General features: G+C 40.6%; 1 protein-coding gene across 2 annotated transcripts in view; it reads left to right on the top strand.

The window, feature by feature from the left end:
- The first annotated feature begins 1,393 nt into the window (after window positions 1–1,393).
- Atf6 (activating transcription factor 6) overlaps window positions 1,394–15,798 on the top strand; it is a 235,063-nt gene continuing 220,658 nt past the window's right edge. Inside the window, exons 1-2 of one of the 2 annotated variants that reach the window (XM_029554067.1) lie at window positions 1,394–1,558; window positions 14,736–14,812. In XM_029554067.1, coding sequence (XP_029409927.1) covers window positions 1,507–1,558; window positions 14,736–14,812 — 129 coding nt within the window. In that variant the 5' untranslated portion in view covers window positions 1,394–1,506. The remainder of the gene's footprint in view (window positions 1,559–14,735; window positions 14,813–15,798) is intronic. The other variant, XM_029554066.1, reaches the window with a different exon arrangement.

A 15,798-nucleotide genomic window follows, 5' to 3' on the forward strand; every position in this document is an offset into this window, starting at 1 on the left:
GCGGGTCAAGCACTTTGCCCACTGAGCCATCTTATCAGCTCGAATTCATAAACTTTGACCTGACTTTGCTCCTGGCATTTTCCTGTATTCTGCAATCTGTAGTAATACCCAGTCACGGGTAGTTGGGAGGATTCTGGGAAACATTTCTGTTTTGTTTGTAATCACGGGAAGGATTCCTCTTGGTCCTAAAGGGATCCTCGTTCATGCATCCGCATACCGAATTTAAAATAGTCACCGGCGGGTCAAGCACTTTGCCCACTGAGCCATCTTATTAGCTCGAATTCATAAACTTTGACCTGACTTTGCTCCTGGCACTTTCTTGTATTCTGCAATCTGTAGTAATATCCAGTCACGGGTAGTTGGGAGGATTCTGGGAAACATTTCTGTTTTGTTTGTAACCACGGGAAGGATTCCTCTTGGTCCTAAAGGGATCCTCGTTCATGCATCCGCGTACCGAATTTAAAATAGTCACCGGCCACTGAATGGAGTGAAACTGAAAAAGAAACATTACTAGCTTCCGTTCTTGAAATTATTTCATCAAACTCTATTTAAATTTTCGTTTGGAATTCGCGATGAGTGTGATTTTCTCTTAAGAATATTTCAAATTTTGAATTTTAGTAATAAAAAGACTGACAACTACTGCAAGTGGCTTTAGAAATTCATCTTTAGGAGATAAGTATGGACAAGGAGAGTTTATCGTATATGTTTGCTTTATTTAAATTTGTTTAAAGGTAGGCTTTGTTTAAGTATTCTTTATAACACTGCTTACCTTCAATCCTGTAGAAAATTGTCTTTCGTTCACTTGTGTACGTGGAGAATTTTTACAGCGTTAAGAAATTATTCGTATAAATTAAATCAGGTTTAGTGTCAGTCTTTAATTTTGTTCTGCGCAATCTACGTCGTAGTATTAAGAAGCACAACCAAGGAACAAACCACTACGTTCAGAAAGGAGTCTTTTCACTTTAATATTATCAACACATTTTGTTTAACTGAAGCAGAGTAGCTTGCCTTCCTCCACGCGTCCCCCCCCCCCAAAAAAAAGAAACAGCCCCCAGCGGGACAGAAAGTCAGTCTTTAATTTTGTTCTGCGCAATCTACGTCGTAGTATTAAGAAGCACAACCAAGGAACAAACCACTACGTTCAGAAAGGAGTCTTTTCACTTTAATATTATCAACACATTTTGTTTAACTGAAGCAGAGTAGCTTGCCTTCCTCCACGCGTCCCCCCCCCCCAAAAAAAAGAAACAGCCCCCAGCGGGACAGAAAGTGCTGAAATCCCCACAGGGAAATAAATATTCACTGAGACGTCTATTTCGCTTATTCGCTGACGTCTCCTTGGCATATTTCCATAAATCCCTCGTGCGGTGAGGAAGTTTGTCTTCCCTCGGCCACCGTCCGTCTGCGTTCCGGTGTATTTTGTCCGCTGGCTGCCTCCGTCTCAGCTACTACTCAGTTCCAAGGCTGAGGGTTTGTGTTTCGGGGGAGCCGGCTGGTGTGGCCGGCGGGATGGACTCCCCTTTTAGTCCGGTGCTTCCTCACGGACCTGATGAAGACTGGGGTGAGTGGAATCTGCGAACGTACTCGGGTCCGCGTCCACGAGATTTTCTTCTCCACTTCCGCCCGGCGGTAGTGACAGGTGTGGGTGAACCTTGCTAGGGAGCGAGGCCACTCGTTGCAGGTCGTGGGAGACACTCGCAGAGCCGTTGGGCTTGTGCCACGGCGAGAGTGACATGTCTTAATCGGAATTGCTGTCGTTTTCCACCGTTTATTCCTGGTGACCTTGAGGGACCATAACTCACCAGGATGACTGTGGCCGCCCCAAAAGGCTCCAAGCTATTTTCTCAGACTGTGGGATGTGGGCGGAGTGGAGGGGAGAAGTGTGTGTGTGTGTGTGTGTGTGTGTGTGTGTGTGTGTGTACGCGCTCATTGTATGCCTGAGAAAATGGTTGAAATACACAGAAAAAAAAAGTCCCCATCCTTCAGCTTTCACTGTTGGTTACAGATTGATCACCAAATTGGCAGAGAAGCAAAGCACCCAGGCGCCTGACCTTGCGTTCCTGATTACTAGGTTTAACAGTGATATGAGCTGATAGAATCCAGACTGCTGTCCAAACAGAGCTTTGAATTTTCTTGTTAAGTATATCGTGCTTTGTTTTGGTGTCCAGGAAGAATGGAATCGAGGGTAGTGATGTCAGTGGAGAAGCTGTCATCTAAACGTTTAGATTTTGTTATTCCTCTCTTGATAGGAAGTCATAGTATTAATGGGATCCAGGATTAAATTGGGATTCTGTAGTTGCCTAGAAGGATGCTATAATGAGCCTATAGTTTGCCGGGACCCAGAATGGCATTTTTCTCTCTTGTATCAACACTCCACCGTAGCATGTGAGTGAACACTGACTTCCATGTATTGGATGTCCTCATTTAATTTTACAGTGGCAGATCTTCTCTAAAATTATAGTTTATGGGAGATTTATTTAATTCTTTGGGTAGCTTTTCTAAGACTTTCTGGAATAGTTTAGATTTTTCATCCCCAGTGCATTTTCCCAAGGCACATACATTAGTCATAGTAACAGTTACCACTTGTTTAGGACTTTATTTTTGTCAGGCATCCTGCTAAGCACTTTAAATGCAATTATTTTAATTTTCACAACAGTCTGATGAGGTACTGCCATTTTATAGATGTGAAAATCGAGGCTGGGAGAATGTGTGCTCAGAGTCTTAGAGGTAGTGAGTGGTAAAAGTGAGACCAGAAAGAGGGTTGTCTAACTTCAAAGCCTGTACTTCTTGGTCTTTCAACTCTGTAATGGTTTCCTAATTTCTAAAGGTTAGATTCTTCCTAAGATGCCTCAGCTCTTAGGAAGTCTACTTCAATATGCTGGGTAGTTGTGATTTGTTTTCTTAACTAATTGACTATTACATTTTTATGGTATTTTCTTTTAATTTTAATTTTTAAATATTTTATTATATTTATTTTATGTGTATGAGTGTATTGCCTGCATGTGTGTAAGTGTACCCATGTCATGCAATGCCCACAGAGTCAGAAGAGGGCATTGGATCTCCTGGAACTGGAGTTTTGGATGGTTGTTAGCCATCATATGGGTGCTGGGAATTGAACCCAGGTCCTTTGCAAGAGCAGCCAGTGCTCTTAACTGATGAGCCATCTCTCCAGCCCCTTTTATGGTATTTCTTAAACTAACTGTGATACATTTCCTGCTAGTTTTATTTTGTCTTGCATTCTGATACTAACTGGCTGCATTTTCCTTTTGTTAAATTCTTTAACAAAGCCCTCAGTTCTTTGCAGTAGATTGACTCCTTAGGTATTCTGCTCTGCCCCTCTTGAGTATGCCCATTTCCCATTGTTTTTCATGTTTCCCTTTTCAAATTGTCAACAGTCTTCTCTTGGTTGAATACATTTATTCCTTGGCCGTCTAGTAGGTAGGGTAGCTTTTGCAAGCACTAGAGTTTGACACTACTATCTGCTAGGGTTTCTCAATAACAATGAATTCTGTAGGAGTTGCTGTTTTGGATGTTCAGTTATTTTACTGATGTACTTGATATTTTAAAAATATTAGAAGCAGCTGGGTGTGGTGGTGCATGCCTTGGAGGCACTCAGGAGGCAGAGGCAGGCGGATCTCTGTGAGTTCAAGGCCATCCTGGTCTATATAGTGAGTTCCAGGCCAGCTGGGGCTACAGGGAGATCCTGTCTCAAAAAATACCGCCCCCCCCCAAAAAAAAGAAAATAAAGAAAAAGGTCTAGTTGAATTTTAAAAATCAGATTATGTAATTGCTATTTCTTACAATTCTAACAACTTTGAATGCTTTAAAGGAAGTGACTATCTCAGCCTAACTTATGATAGGATGTGCTTTTATTTATTTTCTAAACTTGAGAATGAAATTTAGAGCGGGCATCTGTAAACAGTTTTGAGAAGGTCCAGATAGTGGATATTTTAGGCACTGTGATTCTGCGGTCTCTGTAGCAGCCATCCTGTTGTTGTAGTGAAAGAGCTGCCATAGAGGATGTAAATGAATGAGAACAGCTGTGTTCTAGGAAAAGCTTATGGAAATTTGATTTCACACAGAAATATTTTATTATTTCTTACATTTGCTTATTTATTTAGTTGATTTTCTTTTTTCTTTTTTTTTTTAAAGACAGGATCTTGTTGTGTAGTCCAGGTTACAGTCAGGATGAGCTTCCTGCCTTAGCCTCCTGAATGCTAGGATTTTAGGCATGTGGTACCATATCTGGCCCTCATTATTGTTGTCGTTGTTAGGTCTTTTGGTGCAAGGTCTTGCTAAGTAGCCCAGTGTGGCCTCCAACCTTCATCAGTTCTCCTTCATCTCTCAAATTATATTTAATATAGTACTTAATCTCTTTATTTTTGTTAATTTTTTAATATTTTATTTATTTTTATTTTTTATGTGAATGAGTATATTGTTTGCATGTATGTAAGTGCGCCTGTGTCATGAAGTGTCCACAGAGGTCACCACTGGAACTGGAGTTATAGATGGTTGTTAGCTGCCATGGGGGTGCTGGGAACTGAACCCAGGTTCTCTGCAAGAGCAGCCAGTGGTCTTAACCACTGAGTCATCTCTCCAGCCCTAGTACTTAATCTTTTAAGAAAGTATAATATTAGACTGATAGAGTAATTGTGCAGATAGTGCATATAATAACACATATTTCTTCTTTCTTCCCTACCATTTCCTCTGTTGGTAACATTTTATATTAGTGTGATATTTTTTGTTAAAATTGATGACCTCCTGTCAATTCTCTCTCTCTCTCTCTCTCTCTCTCTCTCTCTCTCTCTCTCTTTCAAGACAGGGTCTCCAGACCCTGTTTCTGTATATAATTATATTGGGGATTACGACTTCAACATACAAGTCTTAGGAGGATACAATTCAGTTTATAGTACACAGTTTGTGTGCTATAATTTACTTATTGAAGGATATTTTGGCTGGTTCTAAGTTTTGGCAATTATATATAAGATTGCCATAAATGTTAGTGTGTAGGTTTTTGTGTGGACTTAAGTTTTCAGATCATCCATAGTGGTTGTATTATTTATTTTGTGTCTCCACCAGAAATGAATAAATGTTTCTATCTTTTCAACACATTTGATGCTGTCAGTGTTTGGAGTTGAGCCGTTTTATTGGGTGTGTGGTGGTATCTTGTATAATTTGCAATTTTCTGATATATAGTGTTGTTGAGCATCTTTCTCTATGCGTATTCGCTACCTTTTATTTGTCCTGTTGTCTCTTCCTCCACCCCCTTACTTGCATTTGTGAAGACACTGTTCTTTTAAAGCCATATACGAAATATGTATGAGGACAAGCGCTTCTTGCTATGTGGTTTCCTTTCTGTTTAGCTTCTGTAAAGGTTCGCTCCCTTTTCTTGCACTAACCAAAACCCGATGATCCCCTGATGATACCGCTTCCCTCAAAGTCCTGATGAGCACTGGCTGATTCTCAAAGCCTTTTCACCACAGTACCTCTGAAGATAGCAGCAGTGTCTCCTTTGTCCTTTCCTTGACACGTCCTGATCAATCTCCTTTCCTGCTCTCTAAAAGTATCTCATTTTGTCCCAGTGTATTGTCTTCCGCCTCTTTCCATTGCTGTGATCTACTGATCCTTTAGTCACTCTCACTTTCTGAAAAATTTGGCTCCTATCTTAGATTCTCCAACATTGCTGCTGTCACGATTCTTAGATATTTCTTTGATGTCACCCTCTCACTCTGATGATTGTTCTGTAAAACAGCCTCTCTTCCGCCTCCATCACCTCCTCTTCATGCACTGACTCAGAACTTCTACAGTCTCTCACTGCCTTAGCTTCTCACCTACTGGAACATTTGCTTTCTCTTTTGATGCTAAAGATGGCCTTTTCCTAGATAGAAGTCAGCTTTCTATGTGTGCTTGTGCTCCCTCCTGCTTTATTCAAGAATGTTGCTCAAGCTGTTTTTCCTTCTGCTTCATACAGCATCATTTCTCCCATCTCTACCAGCAAACAAACATGTAGTTCACTTCTTCAATTTAGAGGAGAGAAAAAACTCAAAAACCCTCTTTAGATGTTACTTCCCTTCTTGCTGTCACCACATCTCCCCCTTCTCCTTTTCTTTTTCTTCTTGTTTTCCCCCAGAGGAATTCCTTAAGAGTTCATATTCAGTGGCGACTCCAGTTTTCTTCTTTTATGTCTATTATTTATTTATTTATTTATTTATTTATTTGTGTGTGGGGGGGCTTGTGTGTGGAAGTCAGAAGACTACCTTCAGGAGTTGGTTCTCTCCACCATGTAGGTCCTTAGGGATCAAATTCAAGTCTTCAGGCATGATGGCAAGGGCCATACCCTCTTAGTGATCTTGCTGCCCTCCTTTCCCCCATTTTTCATCTTACTAGGAATAAAACTTAGGGTTATGATCAGGGGAGGCCAAGATAGGGTAAAAAGAAAGATCACTGGCAGAGAGGAGGTCCTTTTAAGGAGCAAACAAATAAATAAATGATCAAGGTGAAGGGAGGTGAGGTAGAAAAGTGTGCTGAGAACCCCCCAAAAATAGTATCTTCCATAGTTTATAATTGTAGTTTACATGTTGAGGGAAGTCTAAATATTAGTAGTGTGGAATTTGTCAAAAGCATATAGGAATAGGCAGTAGATTGTAATACTTTAGAGTAATTTGTGCTACTAGTTTCTAATGGAGTGTTCTGAAATAGTTTATAAATATAGAAGTCTACTTATCAACCTACTTTCAGTTTTTTTTTAACTACAGAAGTTGAAAGATCAGTACATTGGTATCTCTATTTCCCTTATCTCGATGTACCAGATGTTAATATCCTTCCCCATTTCCTTTGTGTCTCAGTGCTACTCACACTTCCTCCTCTCCTTCCCCACCTGAAATGTAGACAGATAATGTGAAACTCCTAAATACGTTGCCACATTTCTTAAGAACAAGGGATGTTTATTTTTAAAGAGCATGAGCACATGGCAATATTTATAGTTCTAAGCAGATCACAGAGTTCTTTCTTTAAATTGTGTTAAATACAGTCATGTAACACAACAAGGGACACATTTGAGAGGTGTACTGTGTGACCATCATAGTGTGGAAGGTGCTTATAAAACCTAGATTGTGTAGTCTATTACACACTTAGAGTGTATGGTATAAGTATATTGTGGTATATCTTATGGCTCCTATGGCTTTTATGAACAAAAACAGTCTGAGATTAAGTCAAATACAAGAGAAAATGATGCAGTTGAGACACAGTAAATGTACAATGTCTGCCAGTGTAACATGGCACAGGGTTTTGCTATAAGCTTTTTTTGTAAGTAGAGGGAACGTACCATACTAAAATAAGGATAAAAAGTATACTATAGCAAATTCTACACTAGTAACATAGTTGCTGATCGCTATGAAGAATTATGTGTATACTTTATATAATTGTATACTTATGTGAGCTTTACCACAAGGTAGGCTGTTTACACCATCATCATCACAAATACCTGAGTATGCATCATTGCAAGACATTATGATGGCTCTGATGCCACTAGGTGATAGGGGCTTTTCAGCTATATTGTAATCTTTCAGGACTGCCTTTATATATTTTTGACTGAATTTCTCTTTTTAACATTTTCCCCTCTGTTTTTTGTTTGTTTTGAGATGGTGTCTCATATAGTCCAGGCTGGTTTCCAATTCACTATATAGCTGAGGATGGAGGATGACCCTAAACTCACAATTCCCCTGCTTACTTTCCCTTGTGCTGGGATTATAGGCATATGGGGATTGAATCCAGGGCTTTGTACCTGCTGCACTCTTACCAACTAAGCTATGTCCCCAGCCCCTCAACAGGCTTAAAAGGGTCTTGCTATGTAAACTTCAAATTCTTGATCCTCCTGCCTTTGCCTCTTGAGTGCTGGATTATAGGCATGTGTCACTATGTCTTGCCATCCTTTTGTTTATTTACTTGTTTGCTTTTATTGTTTTCAGTAGGGTTTTATATAGCTCAGGCTGGCATTGAACTTTTGTGTAGATGAGTATAACCTTAACTTCTAATTTCCGTCCTTCTTCCTGAGTTCTAAGATTACAGGTATGTGCCATGCCTGGTTTATGTGGAGCTGGGGATTGAACCCAGGGCTTAATGTATGTTGCATTCTACCAACTGAGCTACATCCCCACCCCCAACTTTTGTTTTTATAGCCTTGCTTAGCTGCTCTATTGAACAGAGTCTGCCAGAGGGCAGTGGCAGAAGCAGGGGGACTCTTTGGAGGCTTCTGTAGGTATCCTCAGAGCTATAATGGCAGTCGTGGATGGATACATATGCATATACACATAGGTACACCTCTTTTGAATCAGGATTTTGCTGTGTTGTTTAAGTTGGTCTCAAGCTAGTGGACTCAAATCATCCTGCTGCCTCAGCTTCCCAAATAGCTGGGAAGGTAGACCTGTGCCACTGTGTCCATCTACATACACATGTTCTGAAATTCTGAAATAATTTCAAATCTATAGTTTTAAGAACACTACAATGAACACTTGCATGCTCTTCATTCAGATTCCTCAGTTTTTAAATTATGTTAGAGTTGTCCGATTTTCTTTCTCTCTTCTTGCTCCCTGATCTATCACCCTTAAGTACTACAGTATATATTACATTCAGAAAACAGCAAGCAACTCCCCCCCAATCTTTCCTATGTTATTGCAATGTGTTTCTTCCAATTAGGAAATAAAAATTGTTATAACACTGCTATTCACTTCAGAGACTATTTAAATTTTGCCATCTGTCTCAAAGGTTAGTTTCCATTCTAGTCTAGAATCCCTCCTGCAGACACATTGTTTTTTTTTTTGTTGTTTTTTTTTTTGTGTGTGTGTGTGTCTCATTGGGCCCTTCAATCTGGAATACCTCCTTTGTCTTTTCCTATCTGCAATGTCCTTGATGCCCTTTTATGTTAGAGATAGTCATAAAATGAATCTATCCACTGTGTCTTTGTGACCAGACTCCGGTCATGCATCCATGGTAAACATGCTAGAGACCTGATGCTGTGCTCTTCTCTTTTCTTACTATCACATGTTGAGGCATCTGATGCTAGCCATCCCAAGTGCTTGGTCACATGACAATAGTTAAAGTGCCATCTGTCAGGTTTCTCCACTGTGAAGTCAGTTTCTTTGTATTTTTATTAATATTTAGGGGGAGATAATATGATATCAATATTCTGTTATTAATACCCATCCCTATCCCTAACCTCATTGAGTATGCCAGCCTAAATCAACTGCCTCTCTAATGGGAATTATCTGTTTTAGATTTATTTATTGATTGATTGATTGATTGATTGATTTACTTTTTGTATTTGTGAGACAGGGTCTCCCTGTAGCCCAGCTGGCCTGGAACTCACTGTATAGACCAGGCTGGCCTTGAGCTCACAGAGGGTCAGTCTGCCTCTGCTTCCTGAGTGCTGAGATTAAAGGCGTGCGCCACCATGCCTGGCACTTAAAAAAATTTTTTTTATTCATTTATTTTTTATGTGTATGAGTGTTATGCCTGCATGTATGTAAGTGTACCTGTGTCATGCAGTGCCGACAGAGAACAGAAGAGAGCATCGGATCCCCTGGAACTGGAGTTATGGACAGTTGTTAGCTGTCATGTAGGTGCTGGGATTTAAACCTGGGTCTTCTTCAAGAACAGCCAGTGCTCTTAATCGCTGAGTCATCTCTTCAGCCCCAATCCTGTCTTAGATTTATTAATTCCCAAGCAATACTTAGGTTGTTAGAAAGAGCCCTCTTTCCCTCCCTCCTTCTCTCCCTCCTTTTCTCCCTCCCTCCTCTCCCTCCCTCATCCTCTCCCTCCCTCCTTCTCTCCCTCCCTCCATTCCTCCTTCCCTCCATTCCTCCTTCCCTCCCTCCCTCCCTCCCTCCTTCTTCTCCTTTCTTCCATCTGAATTCATTGATTCCTTTTTATCTTAATGTATTGTGAACTTATACTATTATTTTAATGATCAGATGTTCTCAGATTTGATCACTGGGAATCCATTCATATACATGCCTTTGGTCGTTTGACATGTTCTTTGTGTGTGTGTGTGGGTACTGGAGAGCAAACTCAGGACCTTGCGCATGCTAAGCAAGAGTGCTACCAGTGAGCCATGCCTGCAGCATTCTTGATTATGTTCTTACCTTTTGCTGAGAATGTCCTTGTTTTTTAATACATCAAAGTTTTCCAGACTTGTTTTGTACTTTCTGTACCTTGCAATCAGCCATTTCTCCAACACACCCCTTAGTGGACTTCTATTTAGTGGAAGATGGTATTTAGCATCCAGTATCTGAGCACATTATTTTCATTGCTACTGGGATGTCATTATGCAAAAACCTCCCAGCAGACAGAACTAGGAAACAAATGTATGCCTGTCTATATGTATACTTGTATAGACATCTATAATGATCTCTCTCTCTCTCTCTCTCTCTCTCTCTCTCCCTCTCTCTCTCCTCTCTCCATTCATTCTGAGACAGTTGTCATTCTGTAGCCCAGGCCAACCTGGAACTAGCAATGTAGCCTAGGGTGGCCTGGAACTTGTAGAGATTCTCCTTCCACTGCCTTATAAGTACCAGGATTATAGGTATGTGCCACTATGCCTGGCTGTATATGTATACATTTTTTAAAAAAGTTCATTTTCTAATAATTTCAATCTAACACCTTGTAGTTTTTTTAGTCTTTCCCTATCCTTGTTTTAAAATCCTCCCTTAAGCAGTGAGAACTCTTGCTCCAGTTATTTTAGATATACAAAATCATTTGCTTCATCATTTAACATATTGTTAAATGTAATCACTCTCCTAACTACTCAGGCTGTCTCTTCCATCTGCCAATCTGTTCTCCCTCCTACTAACTCCATTTCATTGGAGACTAGGGCATATTGCTACCTACACCAGGCAACTTGCTCTCCCCCACCATACTGTTTCTTTGGATACCAGGCACATTGGTGCAGATGACTATGTATAAAACCCCATCAGCCTCATTGCTCTGCTGTCTCAGAAGCAGGCTTCTTTGTGTTCGGAAGGATAGGGAGGAAAAAGACAGGAAAAGACGAAAGGATGGGATGAAAGGTAAGAAGCCAGATTATGGATATATATTTTGAATACAAGGCGGATGGGATTTGCTGGTAGATCTAGTATGAGAGCAAGGAAGAGAAGTAAACCATGATTCCAGGGGTTTTGGCTTGAACCATTGGGAGCACCAAATTATTTACAGACAGTTAAAAACAATAGGAGGTTTGGCAGAAGTGATGAAGAGTTCAGTTTGGGATGTGCTAAGTTGGAGGTACTTTTTAAACCATTATGAGATATAAGTACTCTATGCACACATGCATCTTGACATTATTAGCTAGACATACATATTCAGGCATGCTTGGCATATAGATGCTATTTAAAGCCATGAATCAAATGGAGTTCCAAGTGGAGCATCATAGATAGAAAAGTTTATGTTGAGCCCAGGGGCAATTTCATGTTACAGAGATGAGGGTCCATTAAGTTAGGATCAGCCAGTGAAGTGGAAGGAAAAAAAATCAGGTGGATGTAATGTTTTGGAAACTAAGTGAAGAAAATTCTTAGATTACATGAAGGCTCAAACTGTCAGATGCTCTTGATAGCTCAAGTGAGGTAAGGACTGTGACCTTACCATTGACTTAGCTGTATGGAGGTCATTGGTGAGTTAATCACTATTGTGTGTAGAGTGGGGAGCTTGATTGGAGCAGGATCAAGAAAGAATTGAAGAAAGAAATGAGAAATAGCAAATGCAGAAAGCTCACAAGGGGGTTCAGACTACATTTAAGATGCATAGTCATCTACTTATATGGTTTTTGACTCTGGAAGTGGGTTTAAGGTAATCTCTTCTGACTGAATGAGTGCCTTTGCATTATTGCTACCCATGCAGTTATTTATTTATTTATTTATTTATTTACTTATTTATTTATTTACTTATTTATTTATTTACTTATTTATTTATTTATTCTGGCTTTAAATTAGCAGTCTCCTGCTTCAACCTTCCCAAACTTGATTGAATTTATTTATTTACTTATTTATTTATTTATTTATTTACTTATTTATTTATTTACTTATTTATTTATTTATTTTGCTGTGTACTATTTTGCTTTAAGTTAGTGAAAGGTTTCTGTCATTGGCCAAATAATTGACTGGAAGTGGAGTTCATGCACATGTGCAGCGAGGAAATCACTGCAGCAGTTTCTATATAAAGGAGGATCCAGAGCTGGAAAATTCTTTAAAGCTCCAAAGTTCTGGAAGTATTAGGGAAAATAGAAATTCTACAAATTGTGTGGAAATCAGCTTTCTTAGGCCTTGTCAGTGTCTTGACCTTTTTTACAAAATATTTTTAATCTAGATTATTGAAGAGTTTTTTCTTGTTCACATTTTTCTTGATTTATAAGGAAACTTCGTAAGGAAATTAGAATATGCTTCAGTTTATGTAGGTGAGCAAATCTTTTATTGTGTACATTTATTTATTTATATTTTTGGTCTTTTTTTTTTTTTTTTTTTTTTTTTTTTTAAGACAGGGTCTCCCTGTAGCCCCATCTTGCCTGGAACTCATCAGGCTGGCCTTGACCTCTTTACATCAGGACCCTAGCTTTTAAAATTTTATTTTATGGGGCTGGAGAGATGGCTCAGCAGTTAAGAGCACTGACTGCTCTTGTGGAGGACCTGGGTTCCATTTCCAGCACCCACATGGTGGCTGCAAGCAATCCTTAACTCTAGTTCCAGGGGATTCCGAAGCTCTCTTCTGACCTCTGCAGCATTGCATGACATGGATGCACTTACATGCATTGCAGGCAATACACTCATACACATAAAATAAAAATAAATAAAATATTAAAAAATTTTATTTTATGTGCATGAGTGTTCTGTCTGCATGTATGTAAGTACACCATGTGTGCAGTGCCCATGGAGGCCAGAAGAGGGTGTCAGGTCCCCTGAAACTGAAGTTACAACTGTCATGTAGGTGCTGGGAACTAAACACAGGTCCTGTACAAGAGCAGCCAGTGCTCTTAACCACTCAGCCATCTCTCCAGCCCTACATAGATGTGTGTGTGTGTGTGTGTGTGTTGTATATGTGTACATGTTTGTGTGTGTGCAAATATATGTGAGTGCATGAATACACATTCATGCAAGTATGGGGTGCGCTGGGCGCCAGGTGTGGGGTGCGTGGGTACCCCCGCGCACACCTGGAGAGTCGCGGCGCGGGTCCCGCGTCGCTGTCCGCCGCTTGAGGTGCTGAAGGTCTCGCAGCACCGCGGCTCCGCGTCTCTGTTTTGGCAGCGAGTCTCTGCTTCTCCGCTGCTTCCCTGCGTCTTCCGTGGCTCTCTGCTGCTGGGGCTTTGCCCAGCCGAGTCCCGCCCTAATTTCACCCGTGCACTTTCCTCAAGATGCGAAATCCACCAGCCGCTGGATCACGCAAGAGAGTGGGATCCATGAGTCGGTGACGGAAAGACAGCTCTTCCCGGGAAGGCTGGATCGTAGGCAGTGAGACAAGACTCAGCTCAGTCAGACTCAGTGTTACAGCTCTTTATTCAATGGCTCTGCGTGGCTCCAAGCCTCAGTGTCCCAGAGTGATCCAGCTCCTTCAATTATTGAGGGGAATCAGGGAACTTTATACCATGGGGGTAGTGGTAAAAGCTTCAGCTGATAGGTACTTTGGGGATGCCTCATTTGCGTGTGGAAATGGGCTCCCGCCAGGCTGCCAAACTGCTTGAAAATCACACAGGAAAGCCTAATAGTTACAGAGCCAGAGGCTACATTCCTGTGGCTGCTACTTCACAAAGGAGTCAGGAAAAATGCCGGGAAGGCACCCTGCTGTGAAAGGAGTCTCTGCATATGGCTCCGAGATCGTGAGCTATCCGGACATGGAGAAACTTCTACTTTACACAACAGAGGTCCCCAACATGCAAGTGCATGTATATGTTTATTATTTTTTAAACTATATTATTGTATGTGGGTGTGGGTGTGTGCATGTCACAGCACTTATGTGAAGATCAGAGGACAATCTTTTGGAGTCAGTTCTCTTCTAGCTTTACATCAGAACCCTAGGCTTGTGCAGTGAATGACATCTTGCCAGCCCTCCACTTTATTTTTATGTTTTTTTGAGACAAAGTTTCTTATTGAATATGGAGCTCATCAATTTGACTAGTGGCTGGCCAGGAAGCTCTAGGGATCCACCTATCCCTCCCCAGTGCTGCAATTACAGATGTGTACTGCTGTGCTCAACTTATTACATGGATGCTGGGGATCTGAATTCATGTCCTCATGCTTTCACAGCAAGGAGTTTACCAACTGAGCCATTTCCCAGTCCTACAGAGAATTTTTTTTAACACTTAAGGCATGGATGGCAGGTGCACAGTGCATATGTATTCCCCATTGTTCTTTCCTGTTTCTGTTGCTGACCAGTTGCATTTCTTCTTTGTGCTAAGCCAACCTGTATCATCAGAATTCTTGTTAGAAGTATTCCAGAATGTGACAACCAATTATTTCAACATAATATGATATAAATCCTTTTAAAATACCTAGTGTGAGGATTTAGTTCAAAAAGATAAAGATTATGTGAAGAACAATATATAAATTAGAAACCAGCTCCCAATTGCATGTCATTCACTGTGCTTGAGTTTATAAGTAATAGCAACGGCTTCTGGGAGCCTCATACGGCTGGCATAGGGAGGCAGTGCTTGTTGTGCTGTCAGGTCATTGAACTGACAATATCTTTTCTTTCTTTTTTAGAGTCTATGCTGTTTGCTGAACTTGGTTACTTCACAGACACTGATGAGGTGCAATTCAGTGCAGCAAATGAGACTTCTGTAAGTACTTATTGGAGGAGGTGTATGGAATAATATGAAGTTTAATCTTTAATTAATGCAAGAAGGTTTCGGGACTGTAGGTTAAGCTAGTAGTTCAAGTAACATCATTAAATATCAAAGTTGGTAGCTATTTTGTAGTCAGTAAACACAGGACCTTAGAACTACATAGTTCTTGATTTGAGAAGACCTGTTTCCTAAGCTTACCTTTGGTGCCAGGGGTGGGTGACCTTGGAAAAGTTATTTGACAGTCATTGGGTTTTAGCCTACACTGGCGTGGAACTCACTGGATAGCTCTGGCTGGTCTGGAGTTCCCAACCATCTTCTTGCCTCACCAGCCCCCTAGCCCTACTTCCATTTTAGCAGGTACTTTGCTGCATATAGGAAATAATATAGTATTAAGAACTGTATGTGAGTTATGGATCCAGTCAAGTGGAGCTTGCCAGTTTCCTTTTTTTTTTTTTTGGTCCTTTTGAGACAGGGTCTCCCTGTAGCCCCAGCTGTCCTGGAACTCACTATGTAGACCAGGTTGGCCTTGAACTCACAGAGATCCACCCACCTCTGCCTCCCGAGTGCTGGGACGAAAGGTGTGCACCACCATGCCTGGCTCAGTTTCCTTTATAAGAGCTCTGAAAATTAGTTATATCTTCTTGTTTATGGTCAGAGATTTATGAAAAAACTGTTACTGTAACACTTTGAGCCCTCAAAATAACTTAGATCCCCCCCCCCGCCCTTTTCTTGATTTCTACATGTGAAGCTGTTTGGAACTTTGTCTTATTCTTTAATGGATGAGGTATTGTTTCACATGAAAAGTAATTTAAATGAACAGAGTAATTTATTAACCAGAGTGATTTGTAGTCAGGTTGAATGTAATTTCATTTACTCTTAAGTTCTTGAATACAAAAATATTTACTTGCTTAGTGACTTTCAGATATTTACTGCATGATTTTATTGTTTTACTGATTCAGGAGAAGAGACTGAAACCTCTT

This window comes from Nannospalax galili, unplaced genomic scaffold (assembly GCF_000622305.1).
Source record: "Nannospalax galili isolate Female #2095 unplaced genomic scaffold, S.galili_v1.0 scaffold884, whole genome shotgun sequence".
In the NCBI taxonomy this organism is placed as follows: domain Eukaryota; kingdom Metazoa; phylum Chordata; class Mammalia; order Rodentia; family Spalacidae; genus Nannospalax; species Nannospalax galili.